At 35.8% G+C, this 24,717-nt stretch overlaps 2 protein-coding genes across 2 annotated transcripts; both read left to right on the forward strand.

Moving 5' to 3' along the window:
* The first annotated feature begins 278 nt into the window (after positions 1-278).
* On the forward strand, positions 279-3,514 carry LOC129303754 (aminotransferase ALD1, chloroplastic-like). The gene is made up of 10 exons (XM_054943268.1): positions 279-438; positions 546-574; positions 851-915; positions 1,194-1,310; positions 1,444-1,506; positions 1,992-2,096; positions 2,212-2,262; positions 2,370-2,690; positions 2,785-2,991; positions 3,097-3,514. The coding sequence occupies exons 1-10, from the start codon at positions 377-379 to the stop codon at positions 3,385-3,387; spliced, it is 1,311 nt and encodes a 436-aa protein (XP_054799243.1). The 5' UTR covers positions 279-376; the 3' UTR covers positions 3,388-3,514.
* Positions 3,515-12,841: 9,327 nt separating this feature from the next.
* LOC129299741 (COP1-interactive protein 1) lies at positions 12,842-23,792 on the forward strand. Its single transcript, XM_054938212.1, is given in 14 exon segments — positions 12,842-13,496; positions 14,365-14,562; positions 14,678-14,878; positions 15,355-15,477; positions 15,674-15,711; positions 15,789-15,918; positions 16,694-18,668; positions 18,671-18,799; positions 18,802-19,185; positions 19,188-21,190; positions 22,125-22,256; positions 22,497-22,598; positions 22,671-22,810; positions 23,190-23,792. Coding segments are annotated over 13 exon segments (5,679 nt in total). The 5' UTR covers positions 12,842-13,496; positions 14,365-14,484; the 3' UTR covers positions 23,434-23,792.
* The last annotated feature ends 925 nt before the right edge of the window (positions 23,793-24,717 follow it).

Raw genomic sequence — 24,717 nt, forward strand, 5'->3', positions numbered from 1 at the left:
GTAGACGGGAGTGTTTATTCGTGTTAAATAAGTTAAATTTTAAATATTTCTTTAAAATTCTAAAAAGATTTATAATATGCAGCAATTATTATTATTTTTCAATCAAAACACCAATACAATCAGAGAAAGGAATCACTTACGTATTTAGTCGTTATAAAATTTATAAAAACATTGGCCCAAGGATCATGTGGACCAGTTTGGTTTGTCTCGTAGAAACTCAGTCTTTTGCCGGTTGCCGCGATGCTCCTCTACCCCCAATATTATATAAGTAGACTAGTTGGTCCTGTGATTTTCACGCTCAGATACCCTTGTAGCTAGTTCCTCTCCACTGATCTGAAACTAGTAGTGTTGGAAACTGAGACGAACGCCCTGTCAGATGATGGCTTCAATCTGCATACCGCGCGCTGGTTCAGCACAGCCCACCACGGCTCTTCCCAGGTGGATTCATTCACATATGCACATTCTATTTCCAACCAATTTTCATTCTAATTTCTTTTCACGATTGCCGCAATTCTACTTACTTCTTCCTATTTTGTGTTTAACAGTTGGAAGTCTTTCAGAGAGAGGAAGACTGGTGAGTCATGTTATCACCGGCTGTGAAATTCCCAAAATTATATTTATGTAGTTCCTCAACATTTAGCTGTCCCCCAACCCTGTGATCGCTAATACTTACTGCTTATCTTTTTAATTTTGTTTTTACAACTCAATTTGTATTGACGTCTTCGTTGGTCTAAACTTTGGCCAATACATTGTCAAGATGCGTTTGATACGATTAATCATGAATTATCTTCCTTTAAGGCTATCATGATCTAGTTACAAATTTTCAAACTGACACGTCGTTCAATCAAAGACTTTACAGGAATCCCTCGCAGTGTTCATATGGAGAACCTGCAGAACGAATATCTGTTTCCTGAGGTCAGTGAGTTATGAACTTTCCTGCCTGACCGGCTCATGTCAGTTTCTGGTTTCAATGAAAGTAGTTATACTAATGATACCACGCGGAAATCCTGGCTGGAATTGAATACCATGCCTTGGAGTTGGATTAAAATTAAATTAGTTTTATATGGCAACTACTTAAAGCATTTCTTCAAGCCAGCTGCCTTTTAGTATTTGATGCTCGTGGTTATTTTTTCATTGAAGTCAACATTTCCATCGGCTCCAATTTCTCATTCTCTGTGGCGTCTTAATTCCAGATATTCATGCGGGAATCTGAACATGCCAGGAAGAATCCACATGCGAGAGTACTTAGACTTGGTATTGGTGATACCACAGAACCAATTCCAAGTATGATAACTTCTACTATGGTTGAGGTAACTGGTGGGAGTACATAGTTGCCTCTGTCTATGTAGAGGAATTTAACATAGAAAGTAGGACAAATAACGATGAGATCAATGGAACAAGCTTTTTACGCCTTAAGCAGCCTTGGATTTCACTGTTTTGCAGAAAGCACTTGCTTTGTCAACAGTTCAAGGTTACAAGGGGTATGGACCAGAGCAAGGAAACGGGGTAAAATGCTTCTAGCTTGGTTGTCTTTTAAGTTTTTCACCAAAGAAATTGTCTTTTAACTTTCTTCTTCATGTATGACTTTCTCATATATCAGAGGGTAGCAGAACTTTAGAAATTCTCCCAAACCCCTGCATGCGCTCCGTCCGAACTTACAGTTGAAGCATACTTTCTGGCAATCAATTTTGACAGATACCATGCATGCTCTTTTAATTCTGCTTGTGATCAGTCCACTTAATAGCCGTTTTGCATGTTCTCTAACCTTACTGTAGAGACTGGGTTTTTTCATCTAACGAGGCCTTACAAATGGAGAAGGGCTCGAAACTTTAGTCTAATGAGTCATTTTGAAGGGAACTAGATCTCTGATTTGGTTTACTTGGCCTGATTATCTCTGGTGTAGGCAGCTGAATGGAAAGGCCATGATGCTAGCAGCATCCAGAGGGATCCATTAGGAATCCCTGTTTATATGACGTCATTTCCCGTTTCAGGATTTAAGGAAGGCAATAGCTGAAAGATTTTACCGGGATTCACTCGTGAAGGAGAATGAGGTTTTTATATCCGACGGCGCCCAGTGCGATATTTCACGCATTCAGGTAAGAGTCGACGTTGATCTAGGAAGAATAGAGAAAGAAATACCCAATCTTTCTAGAGAGCTTCTACTGTTGTAATTTGCACGATGAAACTGACCTTTGCTATCCCTATTGCCAGATGCTGCTAGCATCCAGTTTGACAATGGCGGTGCAGGACCCAACTTTTCCGGTAATTCTTTGGCGGTTCCCTTGAATCTGTATTGACAAGAGTGATCCAAAAATAACATTCGTGTGTGTTGTTTCCTATTTTGGGATTGATGGACGTGCTCATGACAGGCGTATGTGGATTCCAGCGTGATTGCTGGAAGAGCAGGCAGATTCCAAGCAGAAACTCTGAAGTACAGAAACATAGTGTACATGAAATGTGGACCCGAGAATAATTTTTTCCCAGACTTATCAGCTACTCCAAGGGCTGATGTTATTTTCTTCTGCTCTCCAAACAATCCGACCGGTAACGCAGCAACCCGCCAGCAGCTGAAGCAACTAGTGGATTTTGCGAAAGCAAATGGATCCATAATCATATATGACTCAGCCTATGCTTCTTTTATATCTGATGAAAGCCCGAGATCAATATTTGAAATCCCAGGAGCCGAAGAGGTTGCTGATTGCTTTCCATTAATTACTTTACAGCCGCTGGCCACTGAAAACTGTCGTTTGAGCTATATTTTAAGATGAATCCACGTGAGTGCAGGTAGCAATTGAAATTTCATCGTTCTCCAAATTTGCTGGTTTCACGGGGGTCCGCCTGGGCTGGACTGTTGTCCCCCAACAACTATTGTATTCCAATGGATATCCCGTGATCAAGGATTATAATCGCCTAGTGTGCACCAGCTTCAATGGTGCATCCAATATTGTTCAAGCGGGGGGACTTGCTTGCCTTTCTGATGAAGGTTTTCAGGTTAGTCGCGCCGTGTATATCTTTGCTCCCCTGTTTTCTTGGCAGGTATATACATGTCATCTTGACACTCTGTTTTGTTTGTGTCAAAATCAAATGGCTTTTCAGGCACTGGGCAATACTGTGAATTACTACAAGGAGAATGCGAAGATTCTGGTGGACACCTTTGAATCACTGGGGCTGAAGGTGTATGGAGGCAAGAACGCACCTTACGTGTGGGTGCATTTTCCGGGGAGAAATTCGTGGGACGTGTTCAACAAGATTCTCCAGAGAGCGGACATAGTCACCGTCCCGGGCATAGGATTTGGGCCTGGCGGCGAGGGGTTTATTAGAGTTAGTGCCTTTGGTCATAGAGACAGCATATTGGAAGCTTCAACGAGGCTGAGAAAATTTCTTTAGATTGAAATTACTCTGAGCCCCAAATCATTGCTCACATGTAGCCTATGTTTTTTTTACCGCTTTTTTGAAAGGGAGTTTGGGACTTGAATTCCCAAAATCAATAATATCTGCTCTTTTCCTCACAAAATGTAATATCTGCTCTTTTCCTCACAAAATGTAATACACGTACATCTTTTGAAAGATAAAAGGTCTTAAAAAATATAAGATATTTTTATTATTTTAAAAGTATAATTAGTATGCTTTTTTAAGTGTTCATAATAAATAAATCACCTTATTTATTTTAAAGTAAAATATTTTATTAAATAAAAATAAATATAAAAATATAATGTTATTTTAAAAGCAATTAATTATTTTGTTGATGAGTGAAATTTAAAAGATTTAAAAGAATTTGAAAGACAGTTCATTATGGTTGAAATGTTTTCTTCGAATTCGTTTTATATGATTTTATCGTTGCAGCATATAACTTCAGAGAGTTAAAAAAAAGTAACTTCAAAAAAAAAATGCGTCTGGCGGACGCCATTAGTCTGATAATTCCTTTTTGAGTAAATAAATTTTAGTCGCCTTTTCACACAAATCTCAGCAGGTTGTGAATGTTCAATAAATTTTAAATTGAACTGCCTTGAATCAAGGTTCACTGCAACAAGCTAGCTAAAGATTACGTACTCCTACAATTTAAAAATATAAAATATTTTTAATTAAATTTTATCATCAATAAAATATTTAAAATTAGAAAAGATTTTTAATTAAATCTCATTTTTAACAAAATAATTATCTACTTTTAAATTAATCAAATCTTATCATATTTATTGCTATTAAATACCTTACAATAAATATAAAGTCATTCATAAAGATACTTTTTTAAAAAAATATAATGATTATACCTCAAAATATTAAAATATTTTGTATTTTTTTCATCTAACTTATTAAAAAATACTTCATATTTTTAAATAGAAGGATATTTGTGTATTTTTTTTTAGAACTTAAAATTAAGGCGAGGAGTAGTCTTTCTATACCGAATTTTATGCAGGAATTGCTTTGGTTAGAAGTTAGACCCGGTCAATGTGGGTCGTCCAAGAAGTGGCAAAACATTTCATTAAAGCACAGCATTTAATTGGTCATAAAAAAAGGCACTTCATTTAAGCTTTGACCAATCGGACGAGAACATAGAACAAGTGAGTATGTGACCTTTGACCCAAGGGGATTTTTTAAATACCAAAACTAACCCTTGATTTCTTCGAGATGAAAAATAGAATATTACTGATGATATATTTTTTTATTACATCGTCATGTATTTTGGGTTGTTGCTGTCCGAACCCCTACGTTTACGTTACTATTTTTCAAAAGTTTTTTATTCTAATTTTTTTCTTTCTATTTTCTTTTTGTTTTTTCACCCATCTAATATTACGGAAACTGAAATATTGAAGGAAAAAAATAGATAATAATATTATCATGCCTTACATTGGATGAACATGGGAAAATAAAATAAAAGAAAATAAGAAAAATGTAACAGTATATGTCAGGACATATTACATTTTATGTCACTATCTCTATCAAAATAAACTAACACCTTCAAAATATTTTAAAATAGATTATACAGCAAGAAATATATTTCCTTATTTTTTTTAATTTTAAAATCAAATTTATTTTTCTATCCAGAAATTAAAAGGCACAGTTTTAAAATAAAATGTAATAACATGAAATAAACCAAATCATATATTATCGAATACCATCAATGAGCGCAAAGTTGTGGAGTTCTCCCTAAAGTCTTCTCTCGTGCAAACAAAGTTTTGGGAGAAGAGTGGTGGATCCGACCAATTATTTTTGGCACGAGATTTCCTTCCTCTCAACTTTTCCTATATGAAAATCATCATTAAATAACGAATAATTATTAAATTACAATAAATTATTCATTATTGATACTCTATGGTATAGTCACTTGAGAATTCTTGGTCCCCAAGCCAACAATAACAGAAAGTTACCAGCAAGCGAAGCGAGGACGTCACAAACAAGGGTCGGAGGTCACACCATCACAGTGTGGGGTTGCCCAATTTGCTTGATCCCCACGCAATAAAGCCCAGTCGGAAGCGGCCCTAGCCTATAAAAACGACCACTCCCCACTGTCGTGGGCTCTGATAATCTTGAGGACCACTTATGATCTGTCGGCCATGGCATCGTCAGGATATGATCTTGCCGAGGCATATGTGATGCTCAAGCGGCATAAGCAGAAGCTGAAGGTCGAAGAAGAACGGGAAAGAACCACCACGTCCACCATTGCTGGGTCTCCGCGTGTCCAGAGAGCCACTGGATGCTGCTTCTGGTTCTCAAAGAACAGGTGCAAATCAACTTCTCGGACTGCAGATTACACCAGAAAAGAAGCCGCCACTTAGGATACTCGGTCCAATCTGAATCCTCCATGTACTCTGCATATCAAGTTTTTTCTTCACAGAAGCGACGGTACTTCGAATAAATTAGATCATTTCGCCCACACAGGCAAACATGAACGGTTTTAAGCTCCGCTGCGTCTTTCTCGCTGCTTTAAACTCATAGTGCAGCTCTTCCTGGCACGAATTTAAAGAAATTAAGACCATATACGTATATATATATATAGGCGCGCGCGCATGCTTGCCTCCATATTACAAACTCTCTTTGAATATATATATTAGTTTTTATTTATAAAATATGTAAACATTAATTTTGGCCCCCACTTTTTTGCGATGTTTACTCTTGGTCCCCATTTTTAACTTCGGGATCCGTCCAGGTGTTGATTGTAATCAGAAAATTTAAGTTATGTTTTATGAATAATCACGGCCCCTTTGAAACTGGGGTGGGCGTAGATTTAAATTTAATGAGCAGCATTTTGTCCCCAAACTTTCCGTGTACTTTATATCTTATATTAGTATTGATCTTGAATATGGCGCTGAGATAGTCAAAGTTTTGTTTATTCTGTATTTCCTTTTATTTTCATAATTCCCCCTAGATTTACTTTTTTAAAAAGAGAGAGGGAGAGGGAGAGGGGAAAATATTTGCCTGTTACTTGATTATTAGTCAATTGAATCATAAGTGAGTAAGTATATCCAAAGAATTAAGTACGACATGTGTTACGGATATAATAACACATGATACAGTGAATATTTCAATTTTCAAAAATTTAAGATACATCTATATGAATGTGTGTGTGTGTGTGTAATATTTCTACGTCTTAGAATATAGATATCGGTGTCTTGAGTTTTAATCAAGCATTTTAAAAAGGATTAAACGATATATATTTTTTAATTATTCGCTCAAGAGCATTTAATGTATACATGATACAACTTTTTCCTTCATCTTTAAAAAACAGTGTGTTAGACATCCTACTATTGAATAATTCTGAAATTTTCTGGAAAGTTAAAGGGTGGACTCAAATAAGATTGCAATTGCTTGGTGAATCTCCTACTAGTTCGCCCGCTTCATTGCCATTATAAGCATTGCAAATTCAGTAGGAAATTTCGAATCTTAAATTCAATGTGTCAGCAACATAATTTCATGACACAATATACTACAACAACAACTAGAAGATTTATCTCATTAGATAGGATCAATTATCTAGATTGCATAGTATCATTATGCTTTATCATTTATTAAGTTTTAAGGAATGTTGTTAATTAAGTTATTTCAGTCAATAACTTATTATCTTTAGTTGTCCTCTATTCTTCTTAATAGAATTTAAAATTATTAGTTTCACTTCCCACACCAGTGCCTTCCTCGATCTGTTGGTCAAGTTTCAGCTGCATCAGCTTTAACCGTTAGTTGACTTAATTACAACCAAAAAAAAAAGATCTGAAAATTTATAGATAAAAAATTATTTTTGGTGTTTATATGATTTTTTTGGATCATTTTATATAATTTTTGATAATTTTTATAATTTTTAAGTCAATTAATGATAAAGGTAGCTTTTTAACAATAAAGTGCTCAATGTATTATTTTTAAATGTTGGAAGGAAAAATTGCATCATGCATAAGTTTAGAACATCAAGCATCCTTAAGAGAATAGTTGAAAGATAAAAATATCCTTTAACTCTTGTTAAAATAATGCAAGAATATTTGTAACAATAAAAATCAATCAAAATATTAAGTTTTTGAAACGTTTTTAACTAATATAGTTTTTTTTTTTTTTGGTTGAAAGAGAATCGAAGTACAAGTATTAAATTATGTGGCCCGTATCATGAAATGCAGGACATGCATGTATCATATTGAATGTGTATTAAATAGGAAGAATTTCAACAAAGATCACTTGATCATACTTATTTAAATTCAAAACTTTTAGACTTATAAAATTTTACTACAGTCTAGGAGTACTAATTTAATGCTAAATTTTAAAAAAATGACTAAATTATTTTTTATTTAAATTAATATTAAAACTGTCCTATATCACTTGTTAATTGCTCTATTTTACTTATTTATTTACTTATTAAATATTGTTAATTGTTTTACTTCACTTGTTCATTTTGTTGTAATGAAATCAAGTAAAGTAAGGTAATTGATAACATTTAATAAGTAAATAAATAAGTAAAATAAAGCAATTAATAGGTGAAGTATGACAATTCTGATATTAGTTTAAATAAAAAATAAATAATAATTCATAAGTAAATGAATGAAGAATAAATAACAATTTATAAGTAAATGAACAACATACATGGTATGAATTAGCAAGTCATCTTGAGATAATTTAAACACCTAAATAAAAACAAATTAAGTAGGACAATTAATAATATTTCATAGGTAAGTTAACAAGTGAAGTAAATAAGTTCCGATATTAATTTAAATAAGAGTAATTTTGTCATTTTTTAAAAATTTAATATCAAATAAGTATCCCTAAATTAAAGTATAATTTCAAAAATTTTGGGAATTTGAATTTAAATAAATGTGATTATGATGTTTTTATTAAAATTCTCCCTATTAGATATGGATACATTTACATTTTTGAAATATAAGTCTTACACATAGGGAAATTTTTGTACGTATTCAATGCACTACATCATCTGTGCACTGTCTAATAAAAATAAGCTATATTACGTGGCTATTATAAATTAATTCCACCAATGATGATAGCAAAAAATAAAAGATAAAAAGTCAAGAGACATTCTATTATAAAAATAAAATTATTAAAAATAATTATACATGAAATTTTATTTGATTGGAATGATAAAATTTTATTGAATAATGTACAAATGAAGCAGTGGATGAGGTCTGAATAAGAATTTCTCATTCATGTGCCCCTATCTATTTATATTCGTTCATCCAAAAAAAAAAAAAGCGTTCAATATTCACCGCACACTTAGCTGTGAATAAAACATCCATTCAATCCAAATCGTGCGGCCAGTTAATTAATTCGCAGGATTTTTTTTTTTGTAAATTAGGCAAGTTGGTCATTTATAAAAAACGTGTGCGTGCGTGTGTTTTTTTCTTTTTCTTCTTTTTAAACGTGTCTCATTCTAACGATGTATACTAAGGCAAGTCACACAACTTTTGACATTATGATTTTTTTTTTCAACAAGAAAAATATGCAATTTGATGTGTGTTGTAGAGAATGCCTTCTATTTTTGCGAGAACAATTACATCTTTTTTTTTTATACAATTACATGTTTTTATTAACATGTAAAATAAAATTATACAATTCTTCGTTATCCATATACTGTGGAACTCAGCATGCAAGTAGTAACTATTTTTTTTCTCAAAAAAATAGTAACTAATTTTTTTCATACCAGGCGAGTCTTAAAAAATTTCATATGTCTCATCAGTTATATATATATTTTTTTAAGTCAAAATAAAGAAATATCAAATGTGCTTTCCTTGGCGGCCAAGGAGGCAAGAGCAGGCAGCGAACAAAATCCAAAATAAAGGGTCCCACAAATTTAGGGTCAAATAGACCTCAACATTCAACAAGGACAAGGAATTCAACATCCCATCACAAAATGACTAGTATTTTGCCTCGTCGAAGCCACCGTCACATTTCCGCCTTTCCTTGCTCCCCAATCAAACTCTACACCTTCGTTTCCAGTATAAACCCACCTCTGTCTCTGCTAAACCGGTAAACCCCAAGCCTCACCCACCTCCACCACCCACACACGTATTTAACATTTATTCATGGCGTCCGCGGGATTTAGTTTCGCTGAAATCTACGTTCAGCGCAAATTGCATAAGGAGAAGTTGAAGTTTGAAGAAGCGAGAGCTCAAAATCGACTCCATGGCTCCCAGCCCAGAACTGCTCCAGGAGGATGCTTCTTTTGGCCATCTAAGAACCATCGCAACAAAATTGCTTGGGTATCAGATCACGACGATGACAAATCGGGGACTTCGGCTCCTAATACATGATCAGGGTTCTGGATTTGATTTGACCCGGCGGCTAATGGTTCCCCAATTTTAGCAATACGCGAAACAGGGGATTGCTTTTAGTTATTATCTGTTCTTAGGATGTCATCATTCTTTCATATTTGGATCAAGAGAATTACTGTTATATCTTGATGCGTTAATCCGTAGGTCTTTTTTCCTAATTTCTTTTGGTCGTGGGGTCTCGATTCTTTGTACGTCCAATTTCTCTCTTACAATTTAACAGGTTTATAACTCGCCTGGATATTTTTTTCCCCCTTTTGGGAATTATGTCATGGTAGAAGTTAGATTTCGATTTACACATCTACCTTGTGGCGTCTACTTCTGACTTTCGATAATAAGTCTTAGCGTCTTGCCATAAAGCTCGAAACGAAACAACTATACTAATCGTGTCGGCTCTGAACTCTTGAATGCTGATGAAGTTATTTGGACGAATGGTCATTTTTTAGCGAAAAAAAAGTAGAAAATGAGTTAAAATTGATGGCGTTAGATTCATGTGCTAGTGCACGCCGGTGGAGGCATGGAGCTGCCTTGAATTTATTAGTCGTTTATTTTAACGGAGAAGGATGTCATGTGATGATCGCACCGCGCAGTGTTAAATTACTTTTTATTATTTTGGGGGGTTTTCTAAAGTATCTTAAGTAACCATGAAACACATCTCTAGATAAATTTGAGTTCCGTTGAAATTACCCTTTTAAACAAAGGGCTTAGCTTACATGTAACCTCCGTAGTCTGGCCAAACAAATAAAAGAAGAAGAAGAAGAAGAAGCTTAAGTCTGTAGGTACGGGCTCTATACATTCTATGGATATAAACTTGATTTGAACCTTTAATCATTTGGATTTCATAAAGGAAAATTGATTTATTTGTTGGGCCAACCACAAGTTCTTCTCTCATTCGTTTGGGCTACCGTGAGTTCTTTTATTATGACACATGAAGAGTGCGAATGAGAAAGTGGGAGGGATTCATGTTGGGCTTTTAAAAATGAGATTTGTGGCAACGCGAGCGGCTCTTGTGAGTTGTGAATGGTGGGGTCCATGAGATTGAGTCTTTTCTACTGTCATCAAATCACATCACGGGCTTCGGATAATCGCACCCTCTCTTTTGGGCGATCTGGCCCTTTTCATTTTAACTTTTGTGTTTAGCTCATTAATGCTGATCAAAATGCTCGTTAATTCGAACCACGTAAAAACAATTAAAAAAAAAAAAAAACCCCCGAAAAAGGGACGAAAGAGAAGAAAGGGAGCATCGCCGCAGCAGCTTGCGTCGTGAATGTCATGCATGTGATTGAAAGTTTCTCACGTGATAACGGTGTGTTGGCAATTAGCTGCGTGACATGATCGCAATCCTCGAGTATAGAGTTGAAATATAGATGCCCCTTTATTAACAAACCCATGTGCAGCGTGGTCACTGGTCTGGGACGACACCACTGAAGACGACCCCCTTCCCACCACAATGCTCTGATTCCCTCTTCACCAGCCACCACACATCCAAACGCCACTCAAGTCAACATTTAACTTGTTTGGCCCAACCCACTTTCTGCTTCTTGTCAACAACTAACCTTTTTTTTTCCTCTTTTTCTTTTTTTTAAATCTTGATCTCATTTGATTGTAAATCCTGCACTTCTCGCCTCATGAAATTTGTTTCATTTGCTGTTGTCTTCTCACTTTATAAACATGCAAGCAGATTGAATTCATTTATATTGCTCATGAGCTATGACCAATACAAATGTATTTATATTACTTATCAGTAGCGTATCTTTGACCTCGCTAAAACGGGATAAAACTCGTTGTAATGATTAGCACTCGATTTTCTTTTTTATCTATGTATATTTGAACAGCTTGAATAGAGTTCAAATGCATGTCACGTAAATATAATAAGTCCGAACGATTTAAGGGGCCTAGCAACAATAATGGGGCAGCATAGGTGAAAATGATCCTCCATCAACACCACCTCGTTAAAAGTCACTCGCATGTGACCATAAAAAATAAATAGACAGGATAGAATTAGTGGTGCAGAGAGGGAACCAATATGAGCTGTGACCCTTTCAATTTTTTTTAAATTTTTTAATATTATATAGATGTTATATACTTTCACTTTCTAAAATTTATAAAAACTTTATACTACATACATGTTTTATTTTTGACCCTCTTATTTTTAAATTCTGGCTCTGCACTTAGATAGAATGACAAGAAGTTTGTTTTTATACTGTCAATCACTTCTTAGTGTGATCCAACAACTACTTTATAAAGGGTCAAAATATAAAATTACATGATAATGGGGACCAAAAATTAGTTTTAACATTTTTTGCAAATAAAAATCAAACAATTTTTTTAAAAAAAATTGTGGCACGGCACCCCCTCCAAAAAAAGAAAAAGAAAAAGAAAAAAAATCCGTCCCCGCTTCTCAGTTCTTTCTCTGGCATTGATAATTGATAACTTAACAAGCAGGGGATTACTGCGCTGCAATTTACCTGTGGAGGTATATTTTACTTGGAACGTAGGAGCTCAATTTCTTATAAAAAGAGATATTCAATTTATAATTTTGTCATGAAGTTATTTTAACATGAGAGCCAATACATTTTAAAATTTGTTTGACATTATATTTGAGCTGTTACATCATAAACAGGCTAGATTGGCAGACTGGATTTAACCTCTCTGCTCCTAATCCCAAAATTTAGCCACAAAACAAGGAAGGATTAAGATAGACAATCTTTCACCTGTCATTAAGTCCAAATTTAGCAGAAGCAAGCAAGGACGACACGGGAAAATCAACGTGACATACTGATATCCCTTTGGATTTCAACGTGAGACAGCTGAAGAAATTGAACAGTTTTTTTCTGCCAACGAATTAGAAAAAAAAAAATTAAAAATACATTCTCACAAGGCCAACCAACTAATGTCATGATTTGTTGTAATTAGATGATAATTGAGAGATTCTGGCTGGTTTCCGAAGTTGATAGACCAACCATGCTATCATAGATCCACCTCACCTTAATAATAATAGCGGTCACTCCACATTTACTGCTAACTCACGCAACAGTCTAATTTTCTTTCAAAACCTAACTAACCAAAGTCTTCCCCCTCTCTCCCACTCCCAGACACACACAGACGCAGAGGGAACTCGGCGACGGTCACTCATAGAGCCTTCCATCTAAAGATTCCTTGCCATTTCTTGCTTCTTAAGCAGCTACAGGTCCTCGGATACTACCTACCCAATAATACCCTCGCTACACAGCCCTCGCCTCCTCCTCTGTTGATATATTATTATTTCAATCTTTATATTTAAAAATTATCGCTTATCATTTTGACGATTTTAGGTGTCAGCTTTCTAGTGGCTGTAGGTGTCTTCTTACCGTGGCATTTTGTTTGCGCAATCGTTTTGGCGTTTTCTTCTTCATCGCATTTTTTCTATTATTTTGGCTCCATTTTGATGTAAGGAGTGTCAGTATCTGGTAACAATTTTTCAGCTTGGGAAAAAACCGTGCTTACTCTTTTAGCTCCAATTTTTTCTACATTCGGCGTAGCATTCGGGTTGGGATTCTATTTCACTCTTTGCTTTTTGTCAGTCTTTGGGTTCTGAGCTTTTTCGGGTGAAGTATATAGTGGCATTGTCCGGAGCAGCTTTTTCCAGCTATTCGTCTTTACACACGAGGTCAAATTTAAATCCATTGCGTTCGATCCGCGAATTTTCTTGGCGGACGTCTGGCCAAAAAAAAAAAAAAAAATTCAGGTTTCACATTCCGAGTAAGTTTCCGACTCTTTCAACAAGGTATGCGTGGTTCTGAATTTATTTTCAAATCTTGTTGTAGCCTGATCATTTTCTGTTCGGTCATAACCGCTTTTTTGGGAATAAGGCGGAAGCGAGGAAGAAATGCTGGATTTAGCTGTTTCATCACTGAACACTCTGTAATGCGCGAAACCAGAAATCGTTGAAGCTCAGTCGGATAGGCACTTACCGGATTAAAATAGGCCTAACTTTCATATTTGATTTCCAACTTCCTTTGCAGCCAAACGTATTAGGCGATAGTTCAACTTGGAGATCTAATTCACTTTAGTTTATATCTCGAGTTCCAACTTGAAGGTTGAATTTACAAGTCAGCCGGTCGTACCATATGAAATGGTTTCCTCTCGCGATTTAGCAAATTTGGATTTCCCAATTAAGACGGTGTTTACAGACAAATCATGATTAAAATAATACTAACATTTTTCCTTCTAGAGCACAACATTAGTAATTACTGGAATTTTCCGACCCAACATTGCTGTTTCGTCATGATTCATGAGTCATGACTAAGAAGTACTAACACAAGGATCGATACTATGTGCAATACGAATCTGCCCCGTCATTTCGTAACGTGTTTGTTCTACAACATGGTCTTTCACTGGTTTAAGTGTAATCCCTCCTGGATGCCATTCCTTTTGCTGTTTATTCACTTCTGGCGGCACATATCCCCTTACTGTACCAAATGTGCAATTCATCTAATGCATCGTAAATCCTTCATATGATATATGCTGTCGTAATTTTGGATCAGTGGATTATAACTGGGTTTGTGAGGTTTTCAATTAGGTTTATTTCTAAGAAATGATGGTTGTGCTTTGTTTCTCTTGCATCCAGGAGACAACGATTACTGCTATTGCATGCATGATATTAAAGCGGTTATTTGGGCTTGAAAATGATTGTGGAACCCTCAAGTTATGTTTTAATGCATGTTAGGATTAATTGATTATCTGAACAATGTCAAGAATTACAAAGTGGAAAATAGAGAAGACGAAAGTAAAGGTTGTTTTCCGACTACAATTCCATGCCACTCATGTAAGTTTGCCAGCAGCCCAATTCTTTTTATTTTCGTGGATTTTAAAATTTCATGCACCTAATTTATTTTCTTTTATGTAAGCGCTGAGAATAAGCTTTCTATATTTTGGTCCAGATTCCGCAAGCTGGATGGGATAAATTGTTTATTTCTTTTATCCCTTCTGACTCTGGGAAGGCTATAGCGAAGACAACCAAAGCAAATGTGAGAAATGGAACCTGCAAGTGGGCAGACCCAATTTATGAAACTACAAGACTTCTCCAAGACCTTAAAACAAGACAATATGATGATAAACTTTATAAACTTGTTGTGGGAATGGTATGTTTTTTTATGGCCTTATATGGTAATTATATTCTGCAGAATTTGTCAAAATTTAACCATTTCATTTGCATAATTGCCTTTATTATATAAACTACTCGTGTGTTTGCCATTTTTTGGGTTGTACGCATAGTCTAGTGTTCCCATGTTTTGATTATATTCTCTAATTCTGTGATGCAATGACCAAAGAAATATTTCAACTTTCATTTACTAATTAATAATTTTCTCACTCAGTCTGAATGGCTTTTATATTGGGAATCAAATTTAATTAATACTATGACCCATTTGCTGAGAACGAGACAACTCATATACTTGTGAAATTTGAATATCATATATTTACAGAGAGCTAGCTATTGTTACCTGCTACAATTGGAAGTGCCTACATGCTGTCTGTGTGTTTGCAATAAGAGAGGTTCCTGTGGCTTTTGTCTCCTTGGAACTGTGCTAACTTCATTTTTGGCCTCTTCTTATACTAGGGCTCTTCGCGGTCTAGCATCCTTGGAGAAGTCACTATCAATCTTGCTGATTTTGTTGATGCCTTGAAGCCTACAGCTGTCTCTTTGCAGCTCAATGGATGTGAGGCAGGGATCATACTACATGTGAGAAAAATCTCATTTTTCTTCATTTTATTAATTGTGTTTTTTATTGCTTTATGTATACAAGTCCATATTTCATGCATCTGTGTTCCAGGGCAATGGCATCTTGCTTTTATATATTTCTTGAGAATATATTTACTGCATTAGATATCACTGGTATTCCTTAAAAATCTTTGTCTATTTTCTTATTTGAAGCCAGGTCACTGTGCAGCTGCTCACATCCAAAACTGGTTTCAGGTACTATCCGTGGCATGGAAGAATGTGCTTTAGCCAACAATAGTACACACTTATTTTGAGGTTTTATTTACTTTCAGAGAATTTGAGCAGCAGAGGGAACTCAGAGAGAGGGGCCTGCAGACAACCTCTGACCAAGGCACTCATGATGAATCTACTGATTGCAAAGAGTTATCTCCAGATCAGAACGTCAATAATCATATAAATAAGGTTTCATGCCCCCCCTTCTCCTTTACAAGTATATTTCTGTTATATATTTTCCAGACCTAATTTACCAATCTTCAGTCTTACTTTCTCCAAGCATACTTGCTATAACTCTATCTTGAACTTTTTTATTTCTTGGCTCAAGCTATTATTCTTTTACATTTTACTCTCTGTTGTTTCCTCTTTTGTTTTTGCTCAGGAACTCTCCTGGCAAAAAAAAGTCATATTCAAACTGCATTGTCAATTCATATGTGCTAATCAGATGCATCCGTGTTTTGTTTAGTTTTTATCTAAGTACTCCTAGACTTAGAATTCTTTTTCTCAGCCTGGTTGAAGATGCAGGGTATTCTTCTTAGAGATTTTTTATTGTGCTTGTTGTCTGCACATGAGATTTTATTCTATGGATCTTTACAATCTGTAACTTATCTTCGTTCATGCCATATTTACCTAATTGTTTTCTACTATCACTGAACTCTGCTGTTCAAGCTATTATTGATGATTGGTTGAATGAACATTAATAAAGTACTTGGAGGATACTTGGGAGAGTGCTTAGTATATTACAAGGAAATAGACATGCAATAATGCTAACCCCCCCCCAAAGAAATAACAATTTATTATCAAATCCTATATGCCGTTATTCCCTGATCTTGGTGGTTTCTGAAATGAAAAGGAAATTATGTCATCTAGCATTGGAGTGACTGATCATGTCTATTGACTTTTCTTAAAATTTTGATGTGTGAGTACCATTTTCATGATGCCTTTTCTTTTGCCACTAAATTAGGTCAGTGTAGGAGGGAAATTCAAGAAAGAATCTAGGCTTCCTCTTGTTTCTTCACTTGAAGTAGAGGCAGGGATGAATGAAGAGTGTGCTGAATCAGCTGTTGGACTTGATGGCTCTTCTACTACATCAGAGAGCATATATACTGAGAAGCATGATATGTCCTCCACAAATGAACAAGATGGCCGTAAATGCACAACTTCTGGTGATTTGGGTGGATTATCCCTCAGTCAAAGTTCTCAGCCAGAGAAAGGAGGTGCATTTGATCCCTCACAGGGCAGTGATTGGGTCCAAGATTGGACAGTGGACTATACTGCTGCCAATGATATAGTTGCTGCTTCTGAAGATACTAGCAGACTTAAAGGAGATTTAGAAGCAATTGAGGCATCTATTCTTGATCTACAGCTGGAGGTAAGCTCTTTGCGGAATCATGCTGATGAAATAGGAACTGAAACACTAAAATTTGCTGAGCAACTTGCTGCTGAGGTTTCTTCTGGAGAAGTGCTCTCAAAGGAGGTTGCTGTACTAAAATCAGAGTGTTTGGAGTTTAAAAATGACTTTGAACAGCTTAAAAATTCTAAATTAAGCTTTGCATATTCATTGATAAAACCAACTGAGACAGATGAGGATGATTTATTTCAGAAGTCCCAGCTTAAAGGGTTCAAGGAGCTTTTGCTTATGGAAGATAAGTTGAGAGAAATTCAAACAAAGGTGTCTATGGGGTTTCATGAAAGGAATTCTAGGTTTCTAGACTCAGAGTTAGAAGCACTAATTGAGGTTTTGCAAGTCCTTAAACAAGAGTATCCAGGGACCAATCTTGCCAAAGGAAGAGAAAGCAAAGAGACGGCTTCACATAAAGATGAGCAATTTTTAGCAGGAGCAGGACCCGAGTCAGATTTATTTCAATCAGAAGGCATGGCTCATCACATTAGCATCCCTGGCTTTGTGCCCCATGAATCTGATACCATAGATCCTACCCTTGAAATGAGAGCTAAATTTTTTGAACTTCTTAGAGAGCTAGACGAGTCCAAAACTGAAAGGGAAGGCCTTGCTAGGAAAATGGACCAGATGGAGTGCTACTATGAAGCTCTTGTTCAGGAACTTGAGCAGAACCAAAGACAGATGATGGCAGAGCTGCAGAACCTCAGGAATGAACATTCTACTTGCTTGTACGCTATATCATCTAGCAAGACGGAGATAGAGAGAATGCACCTAAATATGAAAGAGCACACATTAAAATTTGATGAGGACAAGCGCATTTTGAATTCTATTAACAATGAGCTTGAAAGAAGGGCTGTTTCTGCAGAAGCAGCCCTCAAAAGGGCCCGATTGAACTATTCTATTGCCGTTGGCCAGTTGCAAAAAGACCTTGAACTACTTTCTGTCCAGGTTCTTTCTATGTATGAGACTAATAAGAATCTCATAAAGCAAGCCTTTTCTGATTCGTCTCTTCCATGCCTTGACAGTTGCCCTGAAACATTAAATCATCAGAAAAATTTAGAGGAAGGCCTCACTTCAAATCAATCACCATGTCGAAATCAGAATGCTGCATTAAACAAACAGCATTTGGGTGAAGATATTTTATTAATTGATTTGAAAAAATCACTCCACTTGCAAGAGGGTTTGTACAAACAGGTTGAAGAAGAAGTCTGCCATATGCATTTTGTGAATATATACCTGGAAGTATTTTCAAAAGCTTTACAAGAAATGTTGCTCGAAGCAAGTACTGACATTCAACTCATGAAAGGGAACATTGATCAACTCTCTCAGCAGCTGAAACTCTCAACAGAGTCCAAGGAATTATTGACACTTCGGCTGCAGAATGCCATGAATGATATTCACTCCCTAAATGAATACAAGGCGAGTTGCACAACTAGAAGCAATGATATTGCTCATCAGAATGAAATTTTGGAAGCAAGTTTTAAAAATCTTGCTCATGAAAACCATCTTCTTATCAGAAAATCATTGAATTGGAAACCCATCTGACAGAGTATAGAAGTTACGAGAGTAAATTTGTGGCCTGCAGTGCAGAAAACTTTGAGTTGAAGAATTTAGTGAAAAAAGAGAGCCAAGCAAATAATATTCTTCACGGTGAAATATCCACCTTGCAGTAGAGTTAAAAGCTAGCAGAAGTGAATTAAATGAGCTGGTTTCTATGAAGGACCATCTGCAGAGTGTGGTCAGCTGTGTGTGCATCAAGTTGCAGAAACTAATTGCATCATATGCAAATAATTACAGTGGGCTTTCTCTTAGTAGCACTTCTGCTTGTCAGGATTTGAAGTCTCAAGATCTAGATGATCTCATTTTGCAGCTGGAAGAGCTCCAGCATAGTGCATGTGATAGGATTCAGGAACTGATTGAAGAGAAGAAATTTTTGGTGAATGAACAGCATATGTCTCAAGTATCCTTAAATACGGCAAAATCAGATTTCATAGTCATGAAACAAAAGTTTGAACATGATTTGCAAGGGATGCTAAGTAATCTAAGTATGTCCAGTGCCTGTTGCAGAAACTTCAGTTAGAGTTTGAAGCAATTGTTAATGCGCAGAAGGCTAGTTCAGATGTCGAAGAAATTTACTTGAAGCATCACAAAGAACTTTCATCTGTTCTTGATCATCTGGAAGCTGAGCTACAACAGCTTAATATGAGAAATCATGATCTTGCTCAAGAAATTTTGAGGCTAGACACTTTATCTGGTGACCTAGAAAAGTGTGAGCTGAGTTTAGCAGAAACTACCAAGGAAAAAGAAGCTCTAGAGGTGTCTTTACTGAAGAAAGCTGAAGAATCTTCCGTGATTTCTTCAGAGCTTAATGCTTTGAAAGAAGGTTGGCACTCTCTGTATGATGAATTGCATGCTGAGAAAACATTCAGATTAAAGTTGGAGAAAACAGTTACAGATCTGACCTCAGTATTGAATGAGAAGCAATGCCAGCTGGAGGATTTTGATTTAAACAAAAAGGAACTAGTCCAGCTCAAGGAAATGATTGCAGGCCTAGAAACTGAGAAATCAAGAGTGTCTGAACAATTATTGGAAACTGATAAACGTCTTAAAGACGTTTCAAGAGAATCTTCTTCCATTAGTTTTCTGGAAACTCAGTTATCTGAACTGCATGATTTTTCAATAGCAACAGATATCACCATGATTTTCACAAGAGCTCAGTTGGAGGGTCGAATTAAGGATCTTATTGAAAAACTTCACACAACTTGCGGGCAAGTTGGAGTTCTTTGCAAGAAGAATCTTGATTTAGAATCTGAGTTAAATGGCTTTCTTTCAAGAGAATCAACTCACATTGAAGAAAAAACAAGATTGGCGAGAAGTCTGGATTGTTTAAAATCAGAGTTAGAATCCTCTACTGCTCAGAGTAGAGCACTTATTGATCAAAACAATGCAATAAATGCCAAGCTTACAGAATACAAGAGCAGGGCAGAGAATGTAATTGATATTTCTTGTGAACATAAAACCCAGGGTGCTCTTGAAGTTGAAAGGCTGGAGCGCTTGTTGGCAAGTTGTAGCAGAGAGATTGAAGACCTCTTTTTCGATAAGGAAGAAGTTGAAGTAAAATGCATGGTTTTCCAGTCCAAATTAGATGAACTGAAAAGTGCAATGATGTTGCCAAAGCAATCAGATGATGAACTGATAAAGTTGCAGATTCAATGTACTAAACTTACCAAGAGGCTCTCCGAACAGGTGTTGAAGACAGAAGAGTTCAAAAACTTGTCCATTCATTTGAAGGAGCTCAAAGACAAGGCTGATGCTGAATGTCTCAATGCTCGTGACAGAAGAGGGCATGAAGGACCACCAGTTGCTATGCAGGAGTCCTTGAGAATTGCATTTATCAAGGAACAGTATGAAACGAAGCTGCAAGAACTAAAGCAGCAACTTTCCTTGTCAAAAAAGCATAGTGAGGAAATGCTATGGAAACTACAAGATGCTATAGATGATATTGAGAATAGAAAAAAATCTGAAGCTTCACACATAAAAAGAAATGAAGAGCTGAGAATGAAGATCATGGACCTGGAAGCTGAGTTACAAGCTGTGCTTTCTGAAAAACGCAATTTGTTAAATGCTTTTGACCTGGTAAATGCTGAAAAGGAATGCTCAATGATTAGCCTTGAATGTTGCAAGCAAGAAAAGCAGGAGCTTGAAGATTCTCTTCGAAAATGCAATGAGGAGAAGTCCAAATTTGTTGTTGAGCTTACATTGATGAAGGAATTAATCGAAAATGCTGGATCTCATCTCAAATTTCTGAAGGAAGGTGATAACGTATTATGGAAAAGTATTGTCCCATCTGATGAACCCATAGAACAAAAGCTTCAGGCTAGAAACTCAATTTCTGACATTCCTACTGTTGGGACAGAGATTTTAGATAAGGTTACTCAAAATCATTCAGCTGTGGACCCATTCTCTAGTCCATCAAGTCCCAAAGAAGCCAAAACTACTTGTGTAGCGTGCAGTCAAGAGCCAGAGAATTCACATACGGCCATCAATGCACAACCTGCGGTAAATGATATAATTCTTTTTAAAAGCTCATTTTTCATCATCATTGCATGTTCCATAATCTTTACTAGATATTTAATTTAATGGAAAAGAAATAACCTTGTTTCTAAGATTTTATGCTGATCCAGTGTAGCAAATATACTTTAAATCTAGAAAGTCTTGATTTGCTCATCAAATCAATTGGGAGTGCTCCATGTTTACAAACAGTTGCGTATAAAGACATTCTAATTAAGAAAGTGCAAATTTTCTTAATGAGCTCTATACTTTCTATAGTTCAAAAAATATTAGACTGCTGATTTTATGTAGTTTGGTGAGATAAATCATTTTACCATAAACTCTATGTCATTTAATACGAGATTCATTTTGAGCTATCTGTCATCCATGGATGTTGAAGTCTGAATTACTTCAAGCTGCCCCTCCAATACTTTAAATATTATGGCTGAATGTCGTATTGGTAGAGAATCCTGTAAATAAGCCTCTTATTAAATGATTTTGAATTGATTGTTTTGTTGTTTATCGATGACAAGTTATGGAATATACAAGATATCATCCGAGTTTTAACCACTTTTAAGTCTGACATTTTCAATGTCCCTAAGATATGCTTCTTGCAATATAGAATGCTCCTTTGCATAAGACAAAATATCTTGATTTTGGCTTATGCTCACATGATTAAATGTGTATCTCTTCAAGTTGAGTAAAATAAGGGGAGTGTGCTGAAGGTAGTAAGGAACCAAGTAAAACGCTAGAAGAAGAAAAAAAAGACTATTCTTCCTCTTTTTTCACCCTTTTTCCTTTCTGCTTTGATGTCTCTTTGCTCCAAAGGCAAGCAAATCCTTGAGCTTCAGGAGAAGTACTTCCTCTTGTTGCATATTTAATATAGGCTTTCTTTTACATCTGGGAAGTCTTTTAACAATTCTATTGGGTAATCATTTGCCAGGATGCTCCTGCATTTAGAAGTACAAATGGATGCCAAACTGTTGAAACTGAAGAGAATTTGCAACTTGGTGGACAGAAGCATGTCACTTTATCTGAAAGTTTAAAATCTAGCCTGGACCACTTGAATAATGAGGTATTTCTTTGTGTGAATAAGTTTTTTGTTATTAATAGTCTGGTTTTCTTCCATTCTTTCTTCTTATAGTTCTAATAACTTGTGATAGAAGTATAGTCTTTCCATATGCATGCGAGGGAATGTAAATATCATTTGCTTTTCCCTATTGAGTTGTTAATTTCATAGTTCTGTCCAATGCCAATGTAGTCTAACCCTTTTCTGACTAAAACATGTGATCTGATTTCTGTCTTCCAATTGCAGTTGGAAAAAATGAAGAATGAGAATTTACTTACTTCAGTAGATGACTGTAACTTCGAGTCAAGTTTTCCAGGCTTGCAAAGAGAATTGATGCGGCTTCATGAGGTGATGGATTCTATCTCCATGGACCGAAGCATGTCTTTCATTTCATTTTTATTTATTTTGCCTTTTTTCCAGGCCAATCAAGAGTTGGGGGATATATTCCCTGTGTTCAATGAAATCTCTCTCAGTGGTAATGCAGTGGAAAGGGTGCTTGCTTTGGAGATTGAACTAGCTGAAGCATTGCAGGCCAAGAAATCAAGCATACAATTTCAGAGGTACATTCTTCTTTGCGTCAGTTATGAAAATTTGATGAAAATTTTTTTGTTGGCATTTTGGAAGTAGGCTGTCTTTACTCTTTACAGTTCCTTTCTCTTTATGCGCTCGATTCTGTTGTACACATCACTTTAAGGTGTTTGCTGTGATATTAACCTTGAGAAGTTACCATCACTTTGTTTAATAGTTATATGGTGCGTATTTTTCTTACTCTTTTTGGTCCAAATGATGAAATAAATCGAATTCCTCTTTATTGCCTTCGTGCCTGGATTAAGAGGGTTCCCGTTGCTTAGGGCTTTGTTCTGTTGATAGCATGACATGATTTGCTGTTGGATGGTTAGAAATTGACGCAAAGGCATGATATTTTCCCCCACACTGCAGTTCTTTCTTGAAACAACACAGTGACGAGGAAGCAATATTCCGAAGCTTCAGGGATATCAATGAGTTAATCAAAGACATGTTGGAATTAAAGGCAAGACATGTTGCTGTGGAGACGGAACTGAAAGAGATGCATGACCGTTACTCTCAGTTAAGTCTTCAATTTGCAGAAGTTGAAGGTGAAAGACAAAAACTCATGATGACTCTCAAGAATTCCAGGACAACCAGGAGGGACCATTCTTTGTAGCCAATGGAAAACTGCATCTGAAACCCCCGGCTCCTGGCACGAGCTCGTCATTGATGGTCCCATCCTATCATCCCTCCTAAGGTTATGGTGAGTGTGTGTATGTATAGCGCCGGGGGGGGGGGGGTGGGACTTCGGCCATGGCCAAGGGTGGTTATGGTATATCATCATTTTTCAAATCAAGACGCTGATAAATACTTTGTAAATAAAATTGTTCCGTCCCTGGCTCGTGCCCTGTAACATCGCGGTTTTAGTCTCGGTGCTGAATCGTTTTGCTGTACAGAAACAATTAAGTTCATACAAAGATCATTTCTATTTAAAAAAAAAAAATGGACGGCGAGTAGTTCTTTTTGCTTCTGGAAGGCTTATATTTCACGAACGTTTTCTTCTGTTGCTTAATACATTAAATATGTTGGTCGCACACGACCCGCTATAGGCTCTGAGCTTGACCTTTAAAATCACATACCTTTTGAAGTTCTATTTATCGCTCAAGGTGTCTTATTAAGAATTTCAAAGCGAGGTCCAACACTAAATATAATCATATTTTCAATATATATTCAAATTTTAATTTATCATGTTGTAATAGTTTTTTTTAATATTTTTGGCTGGACCTAACCTCATCAGCGCGTTTTAAATTTTAAGGCTCGAGTGTTCATCAGAGCAGCAAAAACGTTTTTTTTTTTTTTTGCCAAAAAAGTTTAAGTACTTAAAAAAATATGTAAAGTAATGAAACAAGAGGCAGACTCAGATTTTGGGCTTGGGGTCTACCACTATGGTATATAGAGTACGGAGGGTGAGGCTTTCATTCTCAGCATCATAAGAAGTCTTCGTGTTTGGACCATGTTGATCCAAAATATCTTATCAACATAACCGGCCCTCCCGCTGTCCAATGGCCAGTCTCCGTTTCGTTTGGAATTCTTATCAGACTGTCAGCTTCAATAAATTATCATTTTGGAATTAACGGAAGATGCGTCAACGTGTATCATGTGTTAAGAGTTTTAACTTCAAGCCTGTTTGAAAACTTATTCTGATAATAATTTTCTGTTTTAAAAAAAATTATTTAATAATATATTTTTAAAAAGTATTTTGAAAAATAAAAAATAAAATATTATTTCAGAGAATAAAAAAATAAAACTAACTTTTAAATATTTTGAAATTATTGTTCTAAAAAATTAAAAAAATATTTATTTTTATTATTTTTTTTTGTTCGTAAAAACATGTTCTACAAAACATCAACTCTCATAATAATAAAATAAAAATAATTTCAAACAGTTCCTTTATTTTTTT

The sequence above is a fragment of the Prosopis cineraria genome, unplaced genomic scaffold, assembly GCF_029017545.1.
Source record: "Prosopis cineraria cultivar Desert tree isolate PC_DT_omini unplaced genomic scaffold, ASM2901754v1 PC2, whole genome shotgun sequence".
Taxonomy (NCBI): domain Eukaryota; kingdom Viridiplantae; phylum Streptophyta; class Magnoliopsida; order Fabales; family Fabaceae; genus Prosopis; species Prosopis cineraria.